Below are 25,044 nucleotides of genomic sequence, written 5' to 3'. Positions count from 1 at the left end.
TGATGTCAAGGAGCTTACTGCCTATGTTTTTTTCTAGGAGTTTTATTGTTTCTGCTCTTATGTTCAAGTCGTTAATCCATTTTGAGTTGATCTTTGTGTATGGTGTAGATACAGTTTCATTGTTTTGTATGTTACTGTCCAGTTTTCCCAATATCACTTGTAGAGACTGTCCTTTCCCTATGGTATATCCTTGGCTCCTTTGTTGACCACTTACGTATGGATTTTTTTCTGGGCTCTCTATTCCGTTCTCTTGATCTTTGTGTCTGTTTTTGTGCCAGTACTAACTTTTGTTTACTGTAGCTTTGAGATACAGTCTGAAGTCAGGGATTGTTATGCCTCCAGCTTTGTTCTTCTTTCTCAAGATGGCTTTGGCTATTTGGGGTCTTTTGTTCCATACAAATTTTAGGATTGTCCTATTTCTGTGAAAAATGCCATTGATATTTTGATTGGATTGCATGGAATCTAGATTGCCTTGGGTAGTATGGTCATTTTAACAATATTCATTCTTCCAATCCATGAGCATGGTATATCTTTCCATTTGTGTTATCTTTAATTTCTTTCGTTAGTGTGTTATAGTTTTTATTGTACAGGCCTTTCACGTCCTTGGTTAAATTTATTCCTAGGTATTATATTCTTTTTGATGCAATTGTAAATGGGATTGTTTTCTCAATTTCTCTTTCTGATAGTTTGCTATTACTGTATAGAAATGCAACAGATTTCTATGTGTTGATTTTGTATCCTGCAACCTCACTGAATTCAATTAGTTGTAACGGTTTTTTGGTGGGGTCTTTAGCGTTTTCTACATATAATATCATGTGGTATTATATCACAAATGGTGACAGCTTGACTTCTTCCTTTCTGGTCTGGATGCCTTGTATTTCTTTTTCTGCCTAATTGCTCTAAGACTTCCAGGACTGTGTTGAATAAAAGCAGCCTTGTTCCTGACCTTAGAGGAAATGCTTTCAACCTTTTACTCTTGAGTATGAATAGCTGTTAGCTGTTCCTCTGTTTGCAAAATAAAATTTTAAAGAGTTAATGTTGAGGTATTAGTACTAATTCTTAATACAAGGCTGTAGCCGCAGCCACACGGCCTTCCTTCTGGTCTCCTCTCTTGCTGCCATCAGCCTGCCCGTCCCCTCAGCAGCTGCTTGGCCACTCGCACCAGAGCTGGGCCCTCACCTGCTATCCTCTTCCCTCCTAAGAAAACCAAACAGCCAGGCAGGGGGAGAAAGGAAGCTGGAGGTCATGCTGGATCCTGTTTTGTTGTTCAGGTGGGGAAACTTGAGGCCTTGTGGGCAGCAGAGCGATCTGGGGCCATGTCCCTGGCGAGCTCTGTGACCTGGAACACGTTCTCATGAATGTACAGCAGAACCTAACTTGCCTCTTTTGTAGAATAAAGGGGACTCCACACTGCTTGCTGCCAGGTCAGGGCGCAGGGCTGTGGGGTCTTTGTCAACACGGATGTGTGGTCCCACCCATCTGTTACTGGTAGAGCCAAAGTAGAATCAGGGCTCCTGACACCCAGCCTCTGTTCTTGCCTCTGCCCTTTTTTGTGAGAAATGCCCGTTCCTAGGAGGAGGGAGGCCTTCGGGAAGGGGCCCTGCAGGAGCACCGCGCTCGGACTGCCGCGTCCAGACACGCCAGGCGCCGCCCCGTCCCGGCTGCTTCCAGCGCAGAGGGCCTGCGCGGCCGTCACTCCCCACCAGTTCCTCTGAGTCCCGTGACCGGCTGGCATGTGCTCTCCACACGTGACGCCAGAGCCACCGTGGGAAGTGTTTAACCCGCTGAGAGGTTTCGACTCGGCTCTGACTCTGAGGAGCCCCTGGTCCAGACCCCGGTCTCTACAGGAGCAAAGGGGCCACATGGCCACTGGGCCTGGCCTTCCTGCTCACCGTTGCTCATGGGGAATTTTTAAAATACTCTCTTAGTTTTTTACCCAGCATTATTTTTCTTGCCCCAGCGGCCCAAGTATAGCTTTTAGATGATATGCGTATTTACATGTTTATTAAAAATCCAGGTGATTAGACTGTATTTGTAAAGATTATATCACATTTTTTATAAATATACTGTACACACGTTCATTTACAGACATAGAAGTCTGCTATATATGAAATCAAAGCATACAGGAACCCTTAATCTGCAGTAATATAAAAAAAGAAAGAAGAAAAACAGTATTACTTGGCATTAAAAAAAAAAAAAAGACAGGCTTTGTAAAAAGCAGGGAAGGCAGTGACCAAGGACACTGGTCTCCTGGGTGCTGAGAGCGCGGTGGGGCCAGGCCGTCCGTCTGTCAGTCCGTCTCCAGTCGCTGCTCTGTCCTCTCTGAATGCGGGATATGTACTTGCTAGTTTTCCTGTCAGCGTCATAACTGCCCACGTGTGCGTTCAGCCCACAGCTCTAGAGGACGGGGTCTGCTCACGTGGTCCTTTCGTACTTGGTTTGTACAGCCCATGTGAACACACGTGCATGCGTATAGATAGAGATGCAGGTGCATGGCTAGCAGGGAGAGTCAGTTAAGTAATATTCTGAATTGTATAGCGAATAAGTAACTCGTGAAGTCCCCCGCCGTAAGCGACTTGAAAGGGGGAGGGTGGATTCTTAGATTCTTCTGTCTGTATCGTTTAAGACAGGGATGCCTCAGCCAGAGAGTCCTCACAGGTAAGGTGTCACGTGTCATGATGTGTGTGTTCCTGTGGTCACTTGCCCCCGTCCTTTCCTGGCTGCTGCCCATCGGGCGGTGGTGGGAGGAGCCCTGGGCCTCAGCAACCCTGGCTCCTGCTGTGTCCTGTGAGCAGTACCTCTAACTTGGGCGCCCTGGGTGCCTGTCCAGGAATGTAAAAGGGGTGCACGTAGCTGCCTTGCTCACCCCCAGGGTTTTGTCAGACTTGGGCACGTGCCCAGAGTGTTGTGTAAAGTCCTCTGTGAAGCTTACTGTCACTGAGCCAAGCGGAGCCCAGGCCTGGCGTCCCAGCCAGACTGCGTGCTCTCAGAGCCTCTTTGCTCCGCCCCAGGGTGCTCCGTGGTTTAAATTTGCTTTCACTCTCTTCTTTTGGAATGAGCCAAAGAGACACTGGGGCTTTCTTTGCCTGTCAGTTCCTCTCCGCTGCATTGGGTCCCTGAAACCAACAAAACCATAAACCATCTCCTTCCAGGGGGAGGCCCTCAACTGCTGGAACATCCCAGGCTCACCTCTCCCACCCCTGGCGCTCGGGGAGACCTATCTGAGCCACGCCGAAGCCTAGCTTACAGGCTGGCACCTTTCCTGGCACTACCAGGGCTCCTTGGAAAGTTCTTGGTCATTTTTTTTTTTTTTTTTAAGAATTTCACTTTTATTTATTTATTTATTTTTGGCTGTGTTGGGTCTTCGTTTCTGTGCGAGGGCTTTCTCTAGTTGCAGCAAGCGGGGGCCACTCTTCATCGCGGTGCGCGGGCCTCTCACTATCACGGCCTCTGTTGTTGCGGAGCACAGGCTCCAGGCGTGCAGGCTCAGTAGTTGTGGCTCACGGGCCTAGTTGCTCCGCAGCATGTGGAATCTTCCCAGACCAGGGCTCAAACCCGTGTCCCTTGCATTGGCAGGCAGATTCTCAACCACTGCACCACCAGGGAAGCCCTCTTGGTCATTTTTGATTGGGGAATTAAAAGGAAAAGAACTAAGAGTTAGTGGAAAGGAAATTTCTGTTCTGAAATTCGAGCTGTACCACATTAGCAAGGGGTCTGCTGTGAGCATAGCATCTCATCGCCCCGGTGAGGGTGTTTCAAGATTTACCGGACACGTGACGATCGGGGCTGGTCCACGGCTGGGCCCTCTCTGCCTCCTGTCGGGTGCTGGGCGAAGGTCCAGCGCTCAGCGCATTTCGTATTGAAGGCAGTGCTGTGCCTTGGCGCTGAGTGCTCGGGGCCACAGGCAGTTCTGTCAGAGCCCTGCGTCTTGGGCTGAGCCACATCGAGAGGCCACAGCTCCTTTTCCACGTGGGTTCCCCAGCGTCGCGTCATCCCCCCAGCAGCCATGCACCTCTCAAGTGGGGAGCAAACGCAGCGTGTGTGAAAAGCAGGTGTAGAGTCTTCGTCGAGAGATCTCTACGTAACATGGCCCTGGCTGATAAATCCTCACTTTCTAAATCACTTTAAGTCCCATAGGCAAAAATCAAAGTGCTTTGAGGACGTATTGAGATCACATTCTTACAGCACATCAAAATAGTATGCTTTGCTGATTAAATCACTGAAACAGCCACAGAAACACAGGACTGTGTAAAAGTACATTCAGAGATTTAGAAAAATGCTTTCATTATTAGGCAGCTCAAAATTGGATGAATGAGTGAATAGTAGAAATAGAATCTATTGAAAGTTTTAGTAGGCTTTTTAAAGTTGATATGTAAACATAGGAGATGAGTGCTCCAGACAGATTAAATTAGATAAACAAGATGGCAAAGAAATGGGTAGGAAACCTGGTTTCCATATTTTCCTCATTTTTATTCTCTCTGGCATGCTTATGACTTTCAAATGCTTTTCCCAGGCAGAATATTGTTGAGTGACTTTGGGAGGGAAGAGAGGTTAGCGAGAGGGCTCAGGGTGCCTGGAACCCAGAGTCCAGAAGGCCCGGTGCCCAGCGGTGGCAGCAGTCCCAGTCTCACGTGTTTTGTATCACAGTACAGGTCCTGGTACTTGGTCCAGAAGATGCGGTCTCTCCGGGTGAGCACGAGCGTTGTGAAGAGACCACAAGGTGGGCAGTGGGGAACGCGGCTGACGAGCCCTTGAGGGAACTGGCCGTGAGGGCTGGTCCCAGCTCCTCCCCGAGTCCGTCTGCAGTGCTCAGACAGGTTCTCCGGGCGAGAGGAGCCCGGGGAGAATGGCTGCGCCCCTGGGAGGGGGCTGGGGGCCCTTGTTAAGTGAAGACGTGTGGGTGTGAGGGCAGCAACGGAGCAGGTGGGACGCCTCCTTGAGAGTCGGGAGAGATCTTGGCCTGCCCTCCGGGCCCGTAACGGTTCAGAAGGGTCGATCTCTTCCCCACCAGACACCCAGGGTGTGCACTCGGGCAGGAGAGAGCGAGGGAGGGCCAAACCCAGCCCGCCGCCCCCCCCCCCCCCGCCCCACGCCCGCCCCCGACGCAGCCACGCTCAGTCTCTCACACGTTGTCTGTGGACGCGTTCACATCACAGCCACAAAACCAGGTGGTTGCGATAGATGCTCTCTGCCCTTCCCAGACAGCTGGCCAGCAGCCCTCGGCGTGAACCTGAGAGCTGGTTGGTGGGCACGGACGCTCAGGGTCAGAGGAGGGGTCCATGTGTGCATGCCTGGCAGTGTTCACAGCTGCCCAACTTTAGAATCTGAGCTATTCACATTTGGGTTTTCGTCCCTCTCCTGTTTTTGTCTTGAATCATAAGCAGATGTTACAACTTCTTACTGCTTCTTACTACATTCAGGTATTAAGACTTCACCACTCTGGCTTTGAAACTGTCTCTAGCTTCTGTTCTCCCCTTTCCAGGCCACTCATACCCCAGGGTAGATTAAAGATTTTGACGCTCAGAATCTGCACTTTTCCAAGTAGGCTGGCCTTCCAGGCCCTCTGATTCTGTCTGCCCTGGTGCCTGTCTTGCAGTCCAGCCCCCATGAAGCAGGCCCTCCACAGACCCCAGCTTTCCATGCCCACCAAGACCCAGCGCTCACTACCAAGGTGACTTCTTTCCTTCTGCAAATACCTGTAGTTACTCCTGGTTACCTGTACTTGCTAATAACACATAAATACCTGTAGTTACCCCTGGTTACCTGTACTTGCTAATAACACATAAATACCTGTAGTTACTCCTGGTTACCTGTACTTGCTAATAACACATAAATACCTGTAGTTACTCCTGGTTACCTGTTTGGGGCAATTACACAGGTGCTGTGTGATCCCGTTTCCAGTGTTGCAGGATCTACTTCAGAACCATGTTCTTCCTTTTCTCAGCGAGGGTCTCTTGCTGTAACGCTGCTCTTGGATACATGTCCCCTTTCTCATGTCATTCAGACTGTTCTTAAACTCCTTGGCTTGTGGCTTCTTCAGGAGTGGGGACTCCGCTTTATTCATCTTTGTGTATTCTCTGGTACCTATGCTTCTGAGTAACTTAGCAGGTACTCAGCTAGTATTTGTTCAAATGAATTGAAATACATCCTTCCTGGGGCAGAGTAAGGGGCAGGCCGAGTGTTTATAAGTTCCATGGAGCCCCCTTGTGTGTCGTATGTACTCAAATAATTGTCAGTTTGCTTAATGTTTGTATAAACCGCTGTGGTGTTGGTAGATGTCCTTTTTATCTTCACGAATAAGAGCCTTTCACATAAAATGTGTTTTTCTACAGCAGAAACGGACCTCAGATGTAATTTCAGTTTCACCTTTCTGTTTCTACAGCAATGTGATTTCTTTTACAAACCCCATCCCGTTGGTTGTGGTATGTATCCCGCGGTTGAGCAGGTGGGCACCCCCGAGACACTGTGCCCACTCGCTCTACCAGTGGGGGCCGGGCTCCCCCGCCCCGCTGCCCCCGAGCCTGCTCACCTCCCACATCAGCTGGGCAGCAAAGCTCAGATACCTTGCACAGAATTTCTTCCCCAGACCCCACCTACCAGAGGCGGAGCTCGCTGGCTGCCTGGCGGTCCCCCTGCGGCCTCTGAGCTCCACGCACCCGAGGCCCCTCCCCTTCCTGCCCCGCGCCTGCCCCTTCCTCTTGCCCAGGCTCTTCACACCTGGGGCACCTCGGAGGTCTTTCAGGTTCTCCGGGGGTGAGGCTTTTGAAAGCCAGAGGTCGGAACTTGGCAGTTTTACCCTTTCCTGTCCCCATGTATTGATGGCACAAAGTCTTAGGTGACTGAAGGCCTTAAGGAAGAATGGGAAGAAGGGTGGAATTATGGTTAGAATTACCTTACTACATTTTTTGTAAAGATCAGCCTTTTACCATTCTTTCAGTCCTGGGCCCTGTCTGCGGCTTTGTACTTGTAAACATAATGGCAGACCTCATGGTGGTCGTGGACCCTGGCGCGCCTTCCTTCTGACTGGATCGCTCAAGGCTGCAAGAGCTGCCTGAGAGGAGGTGGCGGGGCGGGGGAGGTGAGTCCAGCTTGGAAGCCATAGGACGTCTGCGTGTGTGCAGGTGGCTCTGAGTCTGGAGAGGGGTCAGGACCGAGGAGGCGGTCTGGAGTGGACAGTGCGGGTGGTAACACTGTGGGAAAAGCAGGCTTCACCCTGCCAGCCGTACGTGGGCTGTGCTGCTCCCATGGGTATTTCCTCTGTCACATCGTTTTTCGTGAAGGAAAACTTGACTTCAGACCAAGCTGCATGTTCTCTTCTTTCCTCTGTTCTTGGGTCCTTTCTGTGAGCCAGAAAGCACTCTAGTAGAAATTGTTTTTCCTGTTTGTTATCTGTGGTCATCCATTCTGAACCTTAGGTGGAGGTCAGGATGAAGTTGTAAGTTACATGTGTGTTCAGAGGCTGTCTCCTCGTGCCCTGCACCTTCGGGGGCTGCAGATCAGAAAGTTACGGTTGGCAGGCCTATCAGTCCTGCCGGACCCAGCATGCCTGAGAAAGCCACTGACTTTGGCTGGGTGGAGATTTTGTTTCTATGTGTGGTGAGTTCAGAAAACCTGCAGTTGTTCCACTGGGTATTGTGGGTATTTTAGTGATGTTACAGGGTGCTGCAGCTGGCCCAATCCTATGACAGGCAGCCCTTGCCAGTTTCTCACTTATTTCATTTTACTCTCTTCCCCTTTTGTTCCTTGCAAGCGTCCATTTAAATTCTAGTGGTGCATCTCAACACAGTTTACTTTTGCCTGGATTAAAGATGTGGTGTAAAAACGACATTGGATAAGAAAGTGTACAGGAGAAATGGAATTTTTATCTCGCTTGCTGAGGGCAGGAGCCGTGTAATGACTGCCCACGCAGGCCTCGATGTTCCCCTCGGGGCAGGGCAGCACCTGTTGTCTCTCATGGTGACCCTGTGTTCGCCAGAACCCAGCCCTGCCCCTGTGCGTCGTGAGAAAGAAGAGGTTTCTGGATGCACTACTGCTGGGTGCCTTGTTAAATGGTACCCTGCCTCTGATTTCTTTTACCCTCTAAGGTCGGATCAGAAGATGGTAGGTTTCCCCACGCAGCCTTCACATGTCACTTATTTACATGTAAATCCAGCAGCTATTTTTAAAGTACCCACTGTGTGGACAGCCCTCCTGCAGTGACCCGCCTGACACGCTTGCCCCTGCTGTGTTCTCACAGGCTTATCTGTGTGTCAGACAGGTGCGGTCGCGTTAGCCTCCGCTTAAAGGAGAGTGGCTCTCCAGGGCCTCCCATGTAGTGTCCGCGCCCGTCGTACAGACGCAGAGCCCTGCTCCTCCGGTTCCCGTCTTCTCCCCCCACGCACTCATCACGAGTCACGTGCTTGGCTCCCTGTCTCCTGCGTGTTCACACACCTGCCTGTTGGCTCGCGTCTCTCCCCGTCCTGGGGGTTTGAGCTGAGTCTGGCACCTGGCGCGTGGTTGTGCGGTTGACGTGTAGGTGCCGGACCCCGGCCTCCTGCCCCCGGCCCCCCGGCCTACTGCCCCCGGCCCCCGGCCCCCGGCCCCGGGCCTCCTGCCCCCGGCCCCCTGCCCCCGGCCCCCGGCCCCCCAGCCTCCTGCCCCCGGCCCCCAGCCCCCGGCCTCCTACCCCCGGCCCCCAGACCCCGGCCCCCAGACCCCGGCCTCCTGCCCCCGGCCCCCGGCCCCTGAGCAGCATCACGTCTCGTTTCACGGCAGGGGGGAGCACCGGACAGAGGTGGGAGGTTTGGAAGGTAAAGTTGGGGAAGCTGCTGGGCTACGGGGGAGCATCAGTATCGGATTCGAGCCCTGTGCCAGCCCTGTTGGAGGCGGAGAGTCTGGGGGTTGCAGTATGACTCGCTTAGGTGGGTGTCCCTGACAGCGTCCTTCAGCAAATAAAAGGTTTCTTTTGAGAATGAAAAGTATTAAGAGAAGGGACAGGTAAGTTACCCAGTGCAACATGAGAAGCCTCCAGGGGAGGATCTCAGCAGACGGTTGGCCCCGTTTTGGGTGGTCTCTGCCCTCAGAAACCATCTTTAACGAGCTCTCACGGAAGCCGCGGGACCCCTGTCTGACTCGGGAGGGCTGAGCGGCAGCCGGATGTTAGGAAAAGCCGGACCAGCCCCTCTGTTCCTCGTGCGCCTGCCCAGCAGGGTTCAGGCGGCCTCCTTGGGCTTGTGTTGTACAGTTGTGCCTGACTGTAGCCACAGAGAGCTTAGGGGCAGAACCTCCTGAGTCCAACCGGCCTTTCAGACCAGAGAAACTCAAAGTTTGCTTTTGTTTTGTTTTCTGGCGAGTGGTAACGAGTCTGCAGTGCTCTCCTCGCCGTGTCTGGATTTCCACCTAGTTTTAGGACAGTCGCTCTGGTGAAGCAATGCCTGAAACAGGGCATCAGCTGACTTGGGGGTTTTGGCCTCCATGTATACATAACTGCTAATACCTTAGCATATAAACACCACACAGTTGAGCTGTTTACTGTTAAATATTTACTGTGAGGCTTTGCAGCGTTAGAGCTGGTTTTTCTGGTCTCTGTGTCCCCATTAGACGCTCCATCGCCTCAGCAGGAAGCGCCCAGGGCTCAGCTCCCCCTTGTCTTCATTCCAAAGCGCCTTAAATCCTATTTCCAAAATACGGGCCACTTCTATGTATGACTCTTATTGGTAAGGCCATACCTTAGCCACGTGGAATTAGTCCATGCTCACCAGCGACTCTGAGTCCGGATTCAGGGTCAGCCTTCTGCCACACTGACTTGTTCCCTAAATTCCAATTCTTTGGGGAAGAAGAAGAGTTGCTGTGTGACTTTCTCTGTTGCTGGAAGATAACCTCAGAGCCTCAGATTTTGATTCTGCAGCCTGTGAAAATCTTCTGCTCTTTCAACACAACCAACAGTTTATTTTTGGAATACAGACTTGGTTTAACATTTGAAAACCGGTGTGATTCCCTTCGTTAGTACCACGCATGATGCAGAGAAAGTATTCGGTGGAATTCAGTACTTGTTTGTTTGTCGTAAAAAGTCTCAGCAGACCAGGACTGGAAGGGAACTTCCTTAATCCAATAAAGAGTATCTACAACAGAAGTCAGACCTGATGGTAAAACAGTGGAAGTTTTTCCACTCTGGTGGGAGTGCGTCAGGGGTGCCTTCTTTCACCACTTCCCTTACACTGGAAGAAAAGAATAAAACTATCATTATCAACAGGTGGCGTGATTGTGTATATGGAAAATCCAGATCTACAGGGCAACCATTAGAATTACTAAGCAAATTTAACAGGGGCTGGTGCAGAGTCCACATACACTATCCAGGTATATTCTACAGAAACAATAACAAGTGAAAATAACCCCCACGTTTTTTGTGTTTACACTAACATCAAAGAAGAAATATGAAATACTTAGGAAGGATCAACAGTTGGGCAAAGTCTCCACACTGGCAACCGTAAAGCATTGCCGGCAGGATGCGCTCCTGGGCTGGAAAAAGGCTCACTGTTTGAAGAGGCCCGTTGTCCGCAGAGTGGTTTGCAGGCTCGGAGCATCCCCAGTGAGCCCCGCATACAGCGGCGTGTGACAGCACGGAGGGGCGGACGGCCTGGGGAAACCCCAGCAGCGCCAGCCCGGGGAGGCCGGGGACCGTGTGTGCGCTTCACTGCCGGAGCCGGTTCCGTCAGCTCGCTGGCGAGCAGGCCCGTTCCTGCTTTGAGGAGTCGGTTAGCGCTACCTCTGGGGACAGTGGGTGTGACAGGCAGGGGCAGGGGGGCTTCTGTGGCCCTGGTGACATTTGCTTCGTGGCCCAGGTGTTGGTTGCCTGGTTTGTTTGAAAATTCAAATGGCGCACATAGGATCTGTGCTTTGCGGAGTGGTGTACTTCATTTAAAATTTACTTTAAAACAGACAGACAGGTGTCGAAGAGATGAACAGAAACTGACTCCATTAGGGGAAAATGTGCTTCATTCGAGAACTGCCCCCAATACTCAGAAAATACGCAGCCTCTGCGTCAGTTCACCTGACCTTGAGCAGCTGTGGTGGGTGCACTGACCTGGGGTTGAGACCTGCCCTGACCCGTGCGGCCTGCAGTGCAGCCTCGGGGCTGGGCGCTTTGCGAAGAGGGGAATGTGGGAGGTGGAGAGGGTCCAGCGGTGGGCAGGCGGGAAGGTGCCGACTGACACTGCCACTCGGGCCCCCGAGCACTTGAAGTAGGGTGGTGCCTCTGAGAAATGGAGCATTTGATCTTATTGCACTTAAATTCAAACCTCGCCCAGGGCCCCAGCTGCTGGTGTGGACAGTGCAGCTCTAGACAGACAGGACCCCGTGTGCGTGGGTGCACAGGGCAAGGGCTCGGCGATGGAGAACAGGGAGACGGTGGAAGGTGCTGACGACGGCGAGGGGCGGATGGCCTGGTGAGGGCGCGGGCAGGGAGACCTGAGGGTCACGACCACGCTTCTCTCAATAAGGGAGGTGAGACCTGACTTAGAAAGGGCATGAACATCTGTCCCTTTTCCTGGTTTACTTCAATTTTATAAACTATGTGAGATTCATAATGACATTTAAAATCGCTGCTGTTTACTTTGAGCAACACAGATCCACCCGATGCTGACAGACTGAGTTGAACTTCCCTTTTTAACAAAACCCCGTGGACAGTTGCTGGCTGTCGGTTCACTGTGTGTGGTCAGCACAGGCCACAAATTCCAGAAACACGAGCGATTGAAGGTGAAGGGTGTCTCTGCAGGTTCTCACCAAGCGGAGCCCCTGCTGTGTCCAAGAACAGGAAGGAGGTTTGACAACAGAATAAATATTTTGTATGGGTGTGACCTTAATTTGTAAGAAGTAACAGACCATCAACCCTATGCAGTAATAAGCCGTTTTATTCTTAAATGATAGACATTCATGTAAAACATATCTAATACTGTTCACAGAACTCAGTGTGATTTTTAAAAATGCAGTGACTCATCAGTGTCTAAAATGACCCTGTCTTGGCTTCTCTTCCTTTGCCTTTGCTTTTAAAGAAAGTTTCCCAGTAGGCCCGAGGCTGTGATCCTGTCACCTTCCTGGCAGGTCAGAACTTTGGCCTTTGCAGCTCCAAGGGTGTCTGTGTGCAGAGCAGGTCGCACCCCGAGGGCGCAGCGGCTCTGGTTCTCTGCACGAGTGGCGCCTCCTCACCTTCTCTGTGCGTCGTGTCTCCACAGCTCGACCACGTCGACCCCAGGGCCGTGCAGCTGGGTACCCTCCTGGTCCGCGGCCTCACCACCCTGGTGCTGGTCAACAGTGCCTGCGGCTTCCCCTGGAAGACGTCGGACTTCATGCCCTGGAATTTGTTCGACGGGAAGCTGTTTCATCAGAAGTACCTGCAGTCTGAGAAAGGGTACACAGCAGAGGCGCTTGTGGAACAAAACGTGAGTTCACAGTTTTCTTTACGTTTAGAAAAAGTAGGTTTGAAATCAGTTGCTCAAATGCATCATGAAAACTCAAGAGTCCTTGGCTGGCGGTCAAAAGGGTCAGCGGCACTGTCTGTCCTCACGGTCACTGTACTTTAGGATCAGACCCCAGAAATCCACTCTGAGGAGCCGCAGGTCCCAGGCTTTGAAACTGACCCAGAAAACAGTGCGGCTGCTGGTGCCGGTGGCCTCCTCCGTTGTGGCTGTGCCTCAGGCCTCAGGGTCAGCGTTGCTGAAGCTTCTGCCAGAACCTGTGAGGAGGCGGGCGAGCAGCGTCCCACCCAGTCTTGCACATTTTAAATTTTCGAGTGCTTTCACTCCTTTTCCCCTTTTTGAATTAAGAATGCACATTCCCTGCAGAGCTGCCTCCGCAGACATCAGACTAATTCGATAGGAGCGGTGATGATTTGTTACTTGAAAATATTCCCTGAAGGCTGACAGTTTAGTTGGGGTCATTGGCTGCTGTTCTGGCTTTGTAAGTACAACTGCTACACGGGTCCTGGAAGATTTCCAAGTCGGGCCTCGGCCAAGCTCATTTGGAACGTGTGTTAATACCCACGGGACCCTGTGATCAGCGAGAGCGGACTGGCCCGTGACAGGACAGCGCTCCACGCCTTCACATCAGATGGAAAACATTATTGACGTGTCGGCAGTGCCGCTTCACGCACAGACACGATCCAGGGAGTCATAGGAATGTAAGTGTTCAGAACTTAGAAGCAGCCAAAATTCTGTGCAGTCAACAAAAGCAGAGTGCTGACAAAAATGTCCTGTAGGTGTGGCTTTAGTACCGAATCAGTGAAAGGTAGCAGTAGGCCAGGCTCATGGCCTGCACATCACCCATCACGGACCCCTCCCTCCTTTCCTTCCTAATGTCTTGACCAAGTACAAAATGATTACAGGTTCACCCTCACTGCTTTAAAACAAGTTAGGGCAGATAGGATCGAATATGCAATAGTACAGATGAGGCTGGAAGGGAAGGTCACATGTCGATCCGTTGCCTGTGGCCTTGCTCTTTCCACTTACTGTCTTACAACCGGGAGGAGCTGAGGTGATAACACATTACCGGCATGGATGTTTTAGGTATGATGGTGTGTTAGGGCCATAGATGTCACAGTGGAACTTGAGGGCCCTTTTGGAAATGCCTGTATAACCTACAGAGGACAGAGAAGGTGTAGCTGCCACTGTCGCCTTTCCAGGGCACACAGGAGAAGATCAGTTTCTAAGAGCGTCTTGCTGAGTTGCAGCGTGGAAGGGAAACTGCAGCCATGCTCGCCCACGCTGCTGCAGCGTCCTTGGGCGCAGTATACCGTGTAGTTTCACTCACGTGGTCGCGCCTCCCGAGTGCCTGCCTGTGTCTGACGCTGCTCTGCCCCATCTGGTCTGTTTGCAGAGGTCCCGGCTCACCCGACTCCATGCCCTGAAGTCAGTCGTGTGCAAGGCCTGCATGAAGGAGAACAGACCCATCGTCAGCCGGCGGCACTGGCGTTCACACCACTCAGGTGGGCCCCAGCCTCTCGGTCCTGGGAGGGGCCCCACTGCCACGTGCAGCTGCAAGGAGAGGCTGCTAAAATTGGAAGAAGAAACAAAATTAAGACGATAGTGTGCTGCTGTGCGGTTTAAGTTCTGGTCCCCTCAGGAGGGAGTTTTCAGAGGGTTCATGTGCTGAGAGTTAAGGACCCTCCTCTGGGGCTGACAGATGTTTTCCTGGGTTTCGGTCTCATGATGATGGTACCCTGCACGCTCGTGTGCCCTGTCCTCCCGGCACTTGACTCCCAGCGCGGTCGCGGCCAGGGTGGTCAGGCTCCCCTTGAACAGAATCCCCACCGCCACACGCGCTGCCTTTGCATCGCAGCCCCCCGCCTCGAGCTTCCTTTTTTTCTCGTTATGCTTGATGCTTTTCTGTGTGTTGTTTCCTTAGGATAGAGTTCCGTTGTTCACAGAATTATAGATCCAAACATAATTGGATTTTAGATAAATGTTGCCGACTTGTTTTCTAAAAACACATGGTCACTTCACACCTTCACCAGTGGGATTAAGAGTTTCTGTTTCATGCATTCTTGACACCACTTAAAAGTTTGTTTTTCTGACTAATTTGATAGATGAAAAAGCCTGTCTCCTTGATTGGGTGCCTCTTTGTTTATCAGTGAAGTCGGACATCTTGTTCAGTAGCTTGCTGTGTTGAGTTCATTTTAGTCATGTTCTCATGTCCTCGTTTGGGTAGGATCTATACCTGTAACTGTAGCAGCCCCATTTTTTCTCGATGGAATGGAGAATTACCCCAAATTCCTACCCCCGCAGACTGTCTTGGGTTCTCACACCAGCCCTGCACGTTTCACTCCGAGAGACTTTGTGCCATGAGGTCAGTGAGGCCTCAGGTCGCGTCCAGCTCCCGCCGGTCAGGGCTGTGCAAAGGGGCTTCCGGCCCCTCCCTACTCCCAACAGTGACAGAGTCCCTCCTGGCCTCGCCCCCTCTCCGTCCTGTACCTTTCTCCAGCTGCCTGGAGATAGGCAGCATTTGAGACCCCAAAGCAAGAGTTTATTCCTTGCAGAAGAAAGAGGCAGCGTTCTCTCTGTGTCCCCTGTTCCCCACATCTGTTGGCAGCACGTCACTCAGGCCGTCTGCCCTGTGAGCGCCGTACCAGGATTCCCGTCACTAGTGAGACTGTTAGCAGAGCAGTGACAGGCTGGCTGCGGACGTGCAGATGGCAGGATGCAGGCTCTGTCAGCTACAGTAGTCACTGGGATTTGGATGCCTGAACCTCTTTCTGCATTTCAGAGTCCGACACTCGGGCTTAAAGAGGACCGTATGTGTGACAAGTTTTCTTGAAAGCCCTAAGACAGCCTGTGGTTTCACAGAATTTAATGCTGCAGTACAGTCGCTCCTAATACAGACAGAAAACTCTGTGATCTCTTTCTGGTGAAGTGTCCGTAAGATGGCAGACCTGGGTGATCCTGTCGAGTTACTCCAGATTATGGAAGAAACGGTTTCAGCAGATAGCATGAGTCAATTTACGTGATTTGGAAACTGCTCCTTTTTTCTGTCCTCGATGTCATCATTTTCTTCACAATACAGCCTGATATTCTGTGGTTTACTCCCCTGGGCCCTGGTGGCTTGCCAGCACCGCGCAGGCTCTCAGTGGCAGAGCCCAGCCCCTTGGCCCCAGCCCGGCGTCCCTCAGTCACCTGCACCCAAGCCTCTGTCGCCTCCTCCTGGGACGAGCTGGTGCGTGGACACTTGCCCCGGTGCCTTTCAGGCTGCTCCCTGTCCTCGGCTGGCAAGAGTGTGCATGGAGGGCGGGGGTCGCGGGGCTGGACCAGCACGCAGCCGCCTGCCCGTGTCCTCAGAGCGCTGGTTCGCCCCTGTGGCTGGTGCCGGGCAGGCTTGGCCTCCTTTCTCTATGGAATAGCGTGAGGTACCAAGGTAGTGTGTAGAATCACATTTAAATATGTACTTAGACTTGCTAGTAGTGAATTCTAGTAGAGACAAACAGAAGGCGCCAGGGTTTAGGAATTTAGGAGAAGAATTTAGAGTGAGCCGATTGCGTGCCGATGAAGTTTGCTGGGGATTGGGAGGAGAGGGCGGCCTGGTCAGGCCCACCGTGTCCCAGAGCCCCACGTGCTGGTGGCCAGCAGTGCGGGCCTGGGCCTGTGGCCACTGCCCAGGGCCGCTGCCCGGGGAGGCAGAAAGGAGAACTTACTGCCCTGCTTTGAGGGACCTGGCAAGATAGCCTGCTCGTCCCCCACACAGACTCTCCTGGGAACAGGTTTAAGTGCAGCCCTGACCCAACCCGGCCATGGTGCCGTGGCCCTAGCATCTGCATTTTTCAGGGGCTTTCCCTGTGATGGTAAGGATGTCAGAAGTTTGGCAGCTGCCAGTCCAGGGTCACCTTGCTCTACTCTTAAACACGACTGCCATTTGGAGTTCAGCGTCTGGTAGCTGCTGACGTGCTGATCACGTGTCCCCACAGGGCGGAGGGGCCGACAGGGACCCAGCGCCCACAGGACGAGCTCTGGGTACAGCCGGTCTGGCCAAGGACAGCACTGGAGGGACCAGGGGCCAGGTAAGAGGCCGGCGGGGTGGCGGCAGTGTTCCGGAGACTGCCTCGCAGCTGTTTTGGAAATAGGTTGTATGTTTACAAGTAAATAAACAGATAAATGTACTGATAGATCTAATTGCTTTGCCTAGTGAAGTAGAGACGTAATTGCCGTGCTCGGTGCTAGCCTGCCTCTGCTCACCGCTTTATTCATTTTCTGTCAATTTATTCATCTGTTCAAGACCCAGTTTTTGGTAATTTACTCAAAAGAAGGCTCTTGTAAAGGCTACATATACATACATCCTTCTAATAAAATAAGAACACAAACAGTAGCATTCTACCAGTAGAAGCATTTTCTTATGTTCTATGACTTGGTTTTTATACATAAGAGCCTTAACGGTGTGATCCGGGAAGTAAGATGAATCCTTTGCGTCTTATGTGTGTAATACAGATAACCTGGTTTGAACGCATAAAGATGAATTTAGTACGTTGTAATGTACATTTTAAATACACAGAAAACCTCACATTGGTATTTAAATTCAAATCCCTTACAGTTTTGAGAGCCAAGATGTATAGACTTTTGAATTACCTAAGATTTATAATTTTATCCTTCCAAATACAAACACACCTTTATTTTTTCTGTCACTTCTGCAACCTCTGAAATGTGTGGAGATTTTACAGGTTGCCCCGCACAGAGGTCTTTGTCTTTAACCAGACATCGTTTCTGTGAGCGGCCATTGCCGGTCGTCGTGGAGATGTGGCCACGTGGACTCCGCGTCAGGCTGTGTGTGGACCGCTCGGCCCGCGGTGGCCTGTGGGGGGGCTGAGCTCTTCCCGCTGGTTCTTGGTAGGATCTGCGCTTACCTAATGTTAGGAGTCGGTTGTACGGTTCCGTGAGGCCAAAGTTTATGATGACTGTTTCTGAAATGCCCATCCCGAGGGGAGAGGAAAGCTTCCCAGGGTTAGACTCGCAGTGGCTGCAGCTGTTCCTTTGAGCTCACTTCACCTGCAGTCTCTGCCCTCACAAGTGACGCCACCCACTGTCACCTGAAGCTTCCAGGTGGGCTGGCTGAACAAAGTGAGTAACGTTCCATCTTCTTAGAATCCCTGGTCCATTGTTGGGACGGGGTTACTTCGCCCCAGTGCCAGCTGAGTCATCTGAGCGATCGCGTAGCGCCGTGTCACTGAGCAGGGAAAATACCTCCTTTCCGTGACCTCACAGTGAGAAGGTGCTGAGGTTGACTAAATCGCAGACAGGGCACCCAGAAACCCATAGGCAGGTCCGTGTACGCCCTGGAATCAGAAGGCGATAGCAGTGCTGTGGACTCAGGGCCGAGCGCGCAGCCCCTCAGACACCGGCTGGGGCCTGTGGGGGTCTGTCCACCCGTCACACCCGCGTAGTGCACAGGGACACGCTGCCGGTGGCACTCATCCGTCAGCCCCATCCCCCTCTAGCTGGGCGGTGGGACTGCTTGGAAACAGGCCGAATTTCAGCTTCTGACTCTTGAGAATGATGGGCCTTCCTCAGGGGAACCAGGGGGAAGGTGTTTCTGAGAGAAGGAGTAACCTGGACAGATATGCGGAGGCCTGGAAGGAACAAGGCGGGGCTCACCCCCCCCCCACCACCTGCTGGGTTACACGAGGGGTCTGAGGAGGAGGGGTCCGAGGAGAGGGGCAAGGACGTGCGCAGGAGGCCACAGCAGGGCCCACAGCCGTGGAGGGGCAGGAGCAGCCTTCCCCGGCCGCGCTCTCCCCTCGTGAGGGCCGGACAAGACGCCCTTGGTGTCCTGAGCAGGGTGATGCCAGGAGGGGCGGCAGTCAGTCAGCAGACTGTCACCCACGTGCCCAGAGCCCGCAGCCTTCAGTGCGGAGCAGGGAGGAAACGTCGTGCGGTTCTCACTGGGTTTGGGTCTCGGTGCTGGCCCTGGGGCCTCGAGGTGTGTGGTGGGCTTGGAGCCGGGTGGGGGCCCGGATCCCCCATTCCAGATACGAGTGCGACGCTGGTCCCCCTGGAGTCAGGCCCCCAGGAGAGCGCGGAGGGCGGGGGAGCTGGGGGCCATCTTTAGCTGCCTGGCCCGGCGTGGCCAGGGTCAGCCCTCCCTCCAGAGTCCCGCTCCCAAAGCCAGGAGAGAGGCCCCTGCCAGCGCCTCTCCAGCCGTCTCCCTTCCCCCCACCACCCTGCGCTCCCCGTCGGGGCCTGGTGTGCTGTGAACGGCCACCTTCTCTCGCCCCTTTGGCTCGGGCCTGTGCCCTCTCCCTCCTGCTGGGCCTCATGGGTCAGGAGAGCGAGGGTGGGAGGCTGCAGGTTGAGACGGGCACCGGGCGGAAGAGGCCGTGACCTCGGGCGCCTGCGGGGGAGCACTTGGCCGACACCAGGCCGTCCTCTAGAGGGCGTGCCATCTCTAACGGCTCCTCCACCACCCCCGGGCCTCATCATCGGGTGTCCAGCCCAGGTACCCCTAGTGTCCTTCTAGCTCTGAGCCCCGAGGTCCTTTGCTGCTGCGTTTTCACGCTGGGACAGTGGCCCTGCAGAGTGCGTAAGAGGCAGACCTGTGTCCTTGGGACGCACCATCAGGTGCAGGCCTCGTGTTGCCCCACGCCGGGTGGCGTTGGGCCTGGTGCGTCCTTGAGTTTGAAGCCTGTAGAATAGTACACGCTACAGACTTTCTTTTCTTACTTCACTTGGGTCCAGACAGGCAGAAGCTGTCTCAAACCCTGGGTCCACCACCTGCCAGAGGCCTAGCCTGAGCAAATCACAGATCCCCTGGGGCTGTTCCCTGACCTCTGACCTGGGGCCGGGCTCTTCCTGCAGGCTGTGGTGAGGGCTGGAGAGAAAGTATCAATGGACTCGGCCTCTGGTGGCCCTTACCGTTGTCCTTTCTTAGATCTTGTTCCTCTCCTGGTGTTAACTCTAGTGTTTCTCTTAATATTTTTACGTTGATCTGTTTTATTAGAGTTGTTTTTCTATCAAAAAGCAAACAAAGTCAATTATACCTCAGTTAAAGCTGTTTTTTAAAAATAAAATAAAGGAAGGAACGAAAGCAAAGCTTGACTGTGCAGGCTTGGCCTGTGTGGGTTCAGCCATCACTTGACCACAAGACCAGAAGCCGTTGCTTAAACACCAAGTCCTATCCAGGGCGTTGCCCTCAACCTGGTCAGAATTTCCTCTGGTTGCCGGCCAAGGGCCACGGAGAAAAGGTCGTGAATGCTGACTTCGTCCTTACTTCCTTGTGATGGCAGAAATTTCAGGAGCATGTTCACATTGAAGAAGGAGAAACAGTTTTCCTTGGATCTACTGTAAACAAAGAGGTTTCTTCAAATTCTGTTGGCAGACAGGAGTAGTGTCCGGCAATTTCTCCTTGTGCAAATTAGAAAAACAGAGTGACTTTCCTTAGGGTGGAAGCGTAGGTACTCACCATCGGCCCTGGTTCCCTGCTGGGGAGGAATCTTCCTCTTGAGACCCCACGTAACTTGACAGCTGGCCCCCTGGGGAGCGGCCGGAGCCCTGCTGGTCGTGCGGAGGCCCAGGTGCTGCCCGTGTTCACGTATCCTACGTGTGTGGACGGGCCCTGTGGAGGTTGAGGTCAGGCTGAGTTGTGTCGGTGAAGAGAGCAGTGGATGGACGCAAGCCTGAGAGCGAGCAGGTCAGTGCAAAAGGACAGGGACACCCGGACGCTGAGGGCCTTTGGGAGGCTGGGGGCGGCAGCGTCCCAGTGGGACTGGGCCAGAGGGCTGGCAGGCAGCTGGTGACTGGAGAACGAGGGGCTCCTCGTTGGTCTGGCGGGGTTTAAGGTGCTGGGAGGAATGACTCAAGGAAGTGGTTGGGCCTGGGGAAGGAGGGTGGAAGGTTGTCACCTGCAGGAGCGCAAGGCCAGGTGTTGCCACCGCCTTGGGCTGATGAGAGGGGTCGAGGACGCGTGCCAGCGAGGCCTGTGCGTGTCTGCTGAGTCTTCCCGCCTGGTCTCGGGCTTCAGGCACGTTGGCAGAGCAGAGGCCCCTGGGGAAACGTGCTGTCTCTCCCCTTCTTCCCCCTCTGCCAGTGACCTGAGCTCGGCCCCACAGGTCTCACTACCAGACCTCAAGTGCAGGTCACAGGACCCAGGTCGATACATGGACTTACGGAACCATCGACTCAGGGAATGAGGCCAGAGGTGCAGCTGCGACTCATCTTTCAGGTGTCGGTGGTTCCCGAGCTGGTGCCGGTGCCTTGGGGGTGTTTTCCCTGTAGACCCAGTGCATACGTTTGATAAGGGGTCTTTGAAGGAAACCCCTGCTCTGTCGGGGCCACAGTAGCCACACCAAAGTCAAGGGGTGCTAGTGCCAGAGGGCTGGGGCTGAAAAACTTCCTCTGGGAGGCCTCAGGTCAGAGGCAAATTGAGGTGGTGAGCGCCGAGTTGGTATCAGAGTTCGGAATTTAGGAGTGGGGTGGTGGAAGTTCCGACAGGACACATATAAACGGCCGGAGTGTGTACACTTGCATGTTGCCTGACATGGAGAGTGCTCAAAAAATGTTACTGCCGTGCACGTATGTTTCCTAATTGCAGATGTTTCCATATAGAATATGTTTCGTACACACACACACACACACACATACACACATATGTATACATAAAGTCTTTCATTGGGACAGGAATGTGTTTTTTCAGGTTAGGTAATCCACTTTTTCAGTTTTATGCTATGATTGAATTATGTCACCTTCACTTGGCCAGCACATTTTTTTGCTGGGTTTTGTCTACTTTTGAACTCCTGTTTTAGTATTTTTTGGAGATACTAAGGTAGTCCAAGCAGAAAGTTGTCACTATTTCCAGGGCAGAGTTAACAGGCAAAATTCTTCCTATTGGTGAAGAACTAAGAATGCCTCAAAATGAGAGTATTCAGTTACTGCCCAGAAGTTGGGAGGTTTCCCACGGCCGCCCCCTGGCCTGATGAGAGGCAAGCCGTTCCATTTGGGCCCAGGCAGCTGAGAGAGGTGAGAATCACAAGCCTGTGAGACCTTTCTGGGCTGCGATCCAGTGCGCTAGGGGTGGGACCCTGGACCAGCAGAGGTGTGAACCTCCACTCACTAAGGGGGCGACCATCAAAGCTTTCGGAACTTTTAAAATGCTAGCCGGCAGCTAAAGTGAGAACGGTTTAACCTCTTCCATGCTGTTGGTGAGAAATGATGTGTTAAATTCCACAGTCAGTAGCCACAAATCTGCCTGTGATTTCTTCAGATTTTCACTTCTCTGTGGTAATTCTTAGGAGGCCTGGGCTGTTGTAAAGCTGCCTCCAATCGTCTGTGATAACAAGGGTGGGGCCTGGAAACCTCATTCTGGCCACTGCTGTGACCCCCTGCTACCCTCCTGGGGGTGTGGGGGACAAGACTGCCCATCACCCGTGAGCACGGTGGGAAGTGGGCGGCAGCCCCACGGGCAGGGGCGAGGAAGCCCTGGCTCTGCTGCGGAGGGAACCCCACTCGCGCTTTCTGCGCTCAGCAGAGTGTCCCACGAGCCGTCTCCACGTGAAAGGCCACTTCCAGACTTCACTGGCAGCAGCCACTGTGCAGGCGCAGTGCAGACGGTTGGAACTGGAGTTGAGGGGAGCAGGTGTGACACTGCTTCCTTCCACTCACAGGGCTGCCTCTTAATTAATTGCTTCCTACTTTAATGGAACAATTATGGTGGCCAGAACTGAAAAGAGAATAAAGTTCTGGCCCCAAATACAGCTCAGGTGTTGCTTTTATACATACTTAGAAATGTGCCATTTTTTCTGTTTGAATTTTAGAGAAATTTGATTCTTATTTTTTGTTTTCATATTTATTTGGTGCAGGAAGTAGACAGTATGACCCTGACCAATGGAGAAGATATTAATCATCTTCTGGGTAAGTCCACCACTTATATCTTTAGAACAAATCAGCTTTATCAAAGATTGAAGTAAAACATCTGTCTTTATAACATACATCTTTCATATCAAGTGCCAAACTTCAAAAGAATTCAGATGTTAAAACCTCCCAACAAGGAGCTAAGTTAACTTGGTTTCAAGATGAGTTTGCTTCCTTCAGAAAAAGTGTGCACAGAAAAAGATGCAGAGTCCGGCCATAAAACCCAGCACCCTCCTTCAGGGTGAAGTAATCAGACAGTGCCTGTCTTCTCTGAGGAGAGGCTGACCTGTGGCTTCTAGACCCAGCATCACATAAAGAGGAAAAACATCCTTGTCAGTCTTCTCCCTCGTATCATATAAAGAAAGCCTTTGTTGGCTTATTTTTAGACATCATGCCTGATTCCATGGCCCCAAACAGATTGCATGGCCCCAGACGGTCATTGTTAACATCTTCATTCCAGTGTCTTCATCTGTGATGTGGGTATGGTTAGTTTCTTTTAATGAGTGGGAATCTCATTATATCCCACTTTTTCTAACTTTAACACTAGATAGTGAGGATGTTTCCCAGATGATCTTGTCTTTGAAGACGTGATGTCTACTAGCTATGTCATTTTCCAGGAATTGTTTTCTAATTATAAATTCTAACCAAAAGTAAAGTTTCCAACCATATCTTCTGTTGGTCCTCAGAAGTGTTTGTATAGCGAAAGAGGTACCAGCTTCCTTCTCACCTTCCTGGTGGGAGAGGTAACTGCGTAGTCTTGACACAGCGTGAGACTCATGGGTCTGCTTCTGTTGTGTCATCCTTTTCATTTTGCATTGGTTAGGCTCAAGCCCAGAGCCTGTGCATGTGAAGACACACCTGGGTTCTCAGCAGACATCAGGCATCAGGCAGGAAGCCTAATTTATGATGCCGCTAATGAGTGGTACATTTGTTGCCCTTTATCTGTGAGCCCTGCAGGGCTCTTGTTGTTAAAAAATATCTTAAATGAATCCAAGTTCAGAGAAATTCTTTTCATGGAGGAATTTTCAGATAATCCAAAAATTGAAATATTAAGCCCCAGATTGTTCTGAACTCAACCCCTGAGATTTCGATAATAGAAAAAAATCTAGGGGTTAGAAGACAGGCCCTTCATTAGCAGCTGTCTCCCTTTGGCCTGGAGCTGCTGTGACTACCAAGTCCCCTTCTGGGCCACAGCCACGACTCAGGAGAGCCCCAGCACTGTCAGACATGCTCACCGGCGCTCGTCGGATGTGCCCTTCAGTTGACGTCGTTACGAACAAAAGAAGCCCTAATGAATCACAGTCCCGTTTGCATCCTTGCACTTGACGCTTCCCCTGGCTGACGGCTCTGTGTGCACAGTTCCGGACTTAGTCTTGTTTTAGAATCCCATCTGGTATTGACCAAAAAGGGATATAGTCTCCCGCCGTTTTAATACATTTATATCTCTTACGTTTGAAATATCCTCACCACTTCCTGCTGGTCCTTCTTAAGGACATCTGCATGTCTAGTCTCTTTTCATTCAGTCTTGTAGGACCTACAACCTTATTTCCCAGCTTTGGAAATAGATCTTTTTTTTCATGTGAATGTTTCCTATCTAAATTTTAACATTCTATTCCTTTCATTTTTGCTAATTTGAGACCACTGCTGCTTCTAGAAGTTTTGTTTCTTTGCTGCTTATTTGCGTAACTTTGTAATAAATTTGTCATTCCTTAGACTAAAATAGTAGACTTCCATGAATGTCATTTTCCCCCTTCATAATAAGTAAATTGTAACTTGTCAGTAAAATATTGGTGTTCCTTTAGCAAGCTTAAGTAAGCCATTGAGCTGGTATAATTTGAAAATACAGTGCAGTGATTTTTTTTGTAATCTTGATGTTGTTATATAAATTATCTCTGCAGTTAAGTCTTCTGATGAAAGTTCCATATATCAGTTTAAAAATGAAACTAAAACAACGTATTTATTACTCATAATGAAATGTAATTTCACATTTCTTTCATTATTTGGAAGACATTTTACTATCCAACATATTGGGATCTTTGTGAAGAAAAAGGATGTTGAATTTTGTCCGTTGCTTCTTCTGCATCTATTGAGATAATCATATGATTTTTAGTCTTCATTTTGTTAATGTGGTATATCACATTGATTTGGGAATGTTGAACCATCCTTGCATCCCTGGAATAAATCCCAGTTGATCAAGGTATACGACCTTTTTAATGTATTGTTGAATTCAGTTTGCTAATACTTTGTTGAAGATTTTTGCATCAGTATTCATCAGGGATATTGGCCTGTGATTTTCTTTTCTTATGGTGTCCTTGTCTGGTTTCAGTATTAGGATGATGCTGTCCTTGTAAAATGAGTTTGGAAGTGTTCCTTTCCCTTCCGTTTTTTGCAAGAGTTTGAGAAGGGTTGGCATTAATTCTTTTTTAAATGTTTAGTAGAATTCACCAGTGAAGCCGTCTGGTCCCAAGCTTTTGTTGGAATGTTTTTGATTACTGACTCACAGTCTCGTCTTACTGATTTGTCTGTTCGGATTTTCTATTTCATCATGATACACTCTTGGTAAGTTGTAGGTTTCTAAGAATGTATCCATTTTTTTCCAGGTTATCTAATCGTATAATTGTTCCTAGTAGTCACTTACTAGGAACACTTATACAATTCTTTGTATATCTGTGGTATCAGTTATATGTCATCT

At 51.2% G+C, this 25,044-nt stretch overlaps 1 protein-coding gene across 1 annotated transcript in view; it reads left to right on the top strand.

The window, feature by feature from the left end:
• Positions 1-25,044, top strand: part of FAM120B (family with sequence similarity 120 member B) — an 84,433-nt gene that overhangs the window by 40,773 nt on the left and 18,616 nt on the right. The window contains exons 7-10 of the mRNA XM_068551107.1: positions 12,210-12,416; positions 13,849-13,957; positions 16,427-16,519; positions 22,301-22,352. Coding sequence (XP_068407208.1) covers positions 12,210-12,416; positions 13,849-13,957; positions 16,427-16,519; positions 22,301-22,341 — 450 coding nt within the window. The 3' untranslated portion in view covers positions 22,342-22,352. The remainder of the gene's footprint in view (positions 1-12,209; positions 12,417-13,848; positions 13,958-16,426; positions 16,520-22,300; positions 22,353-25,044) is intronic.

This window comes from Eschrichtius robustus, chromosome 9 (genome assembly GCF_028021215.1).
Source record: "Eschrichtius robustus isolate mEscRob2 chromosome 9, mEscRob2.pri, whole genome shotgun sequence".
Lineage (NCBI taxonomy): Eukaryota > Metazoa > Chordata > Mammalia > Artiodactyla > Eschrichtiidae > Eschrichtius > Eschrichtius robustus.
Note: the sequence above shows the minus strand (reverse complement) of the source record. Positions and strands in the feature narration are given on the sequence as shown.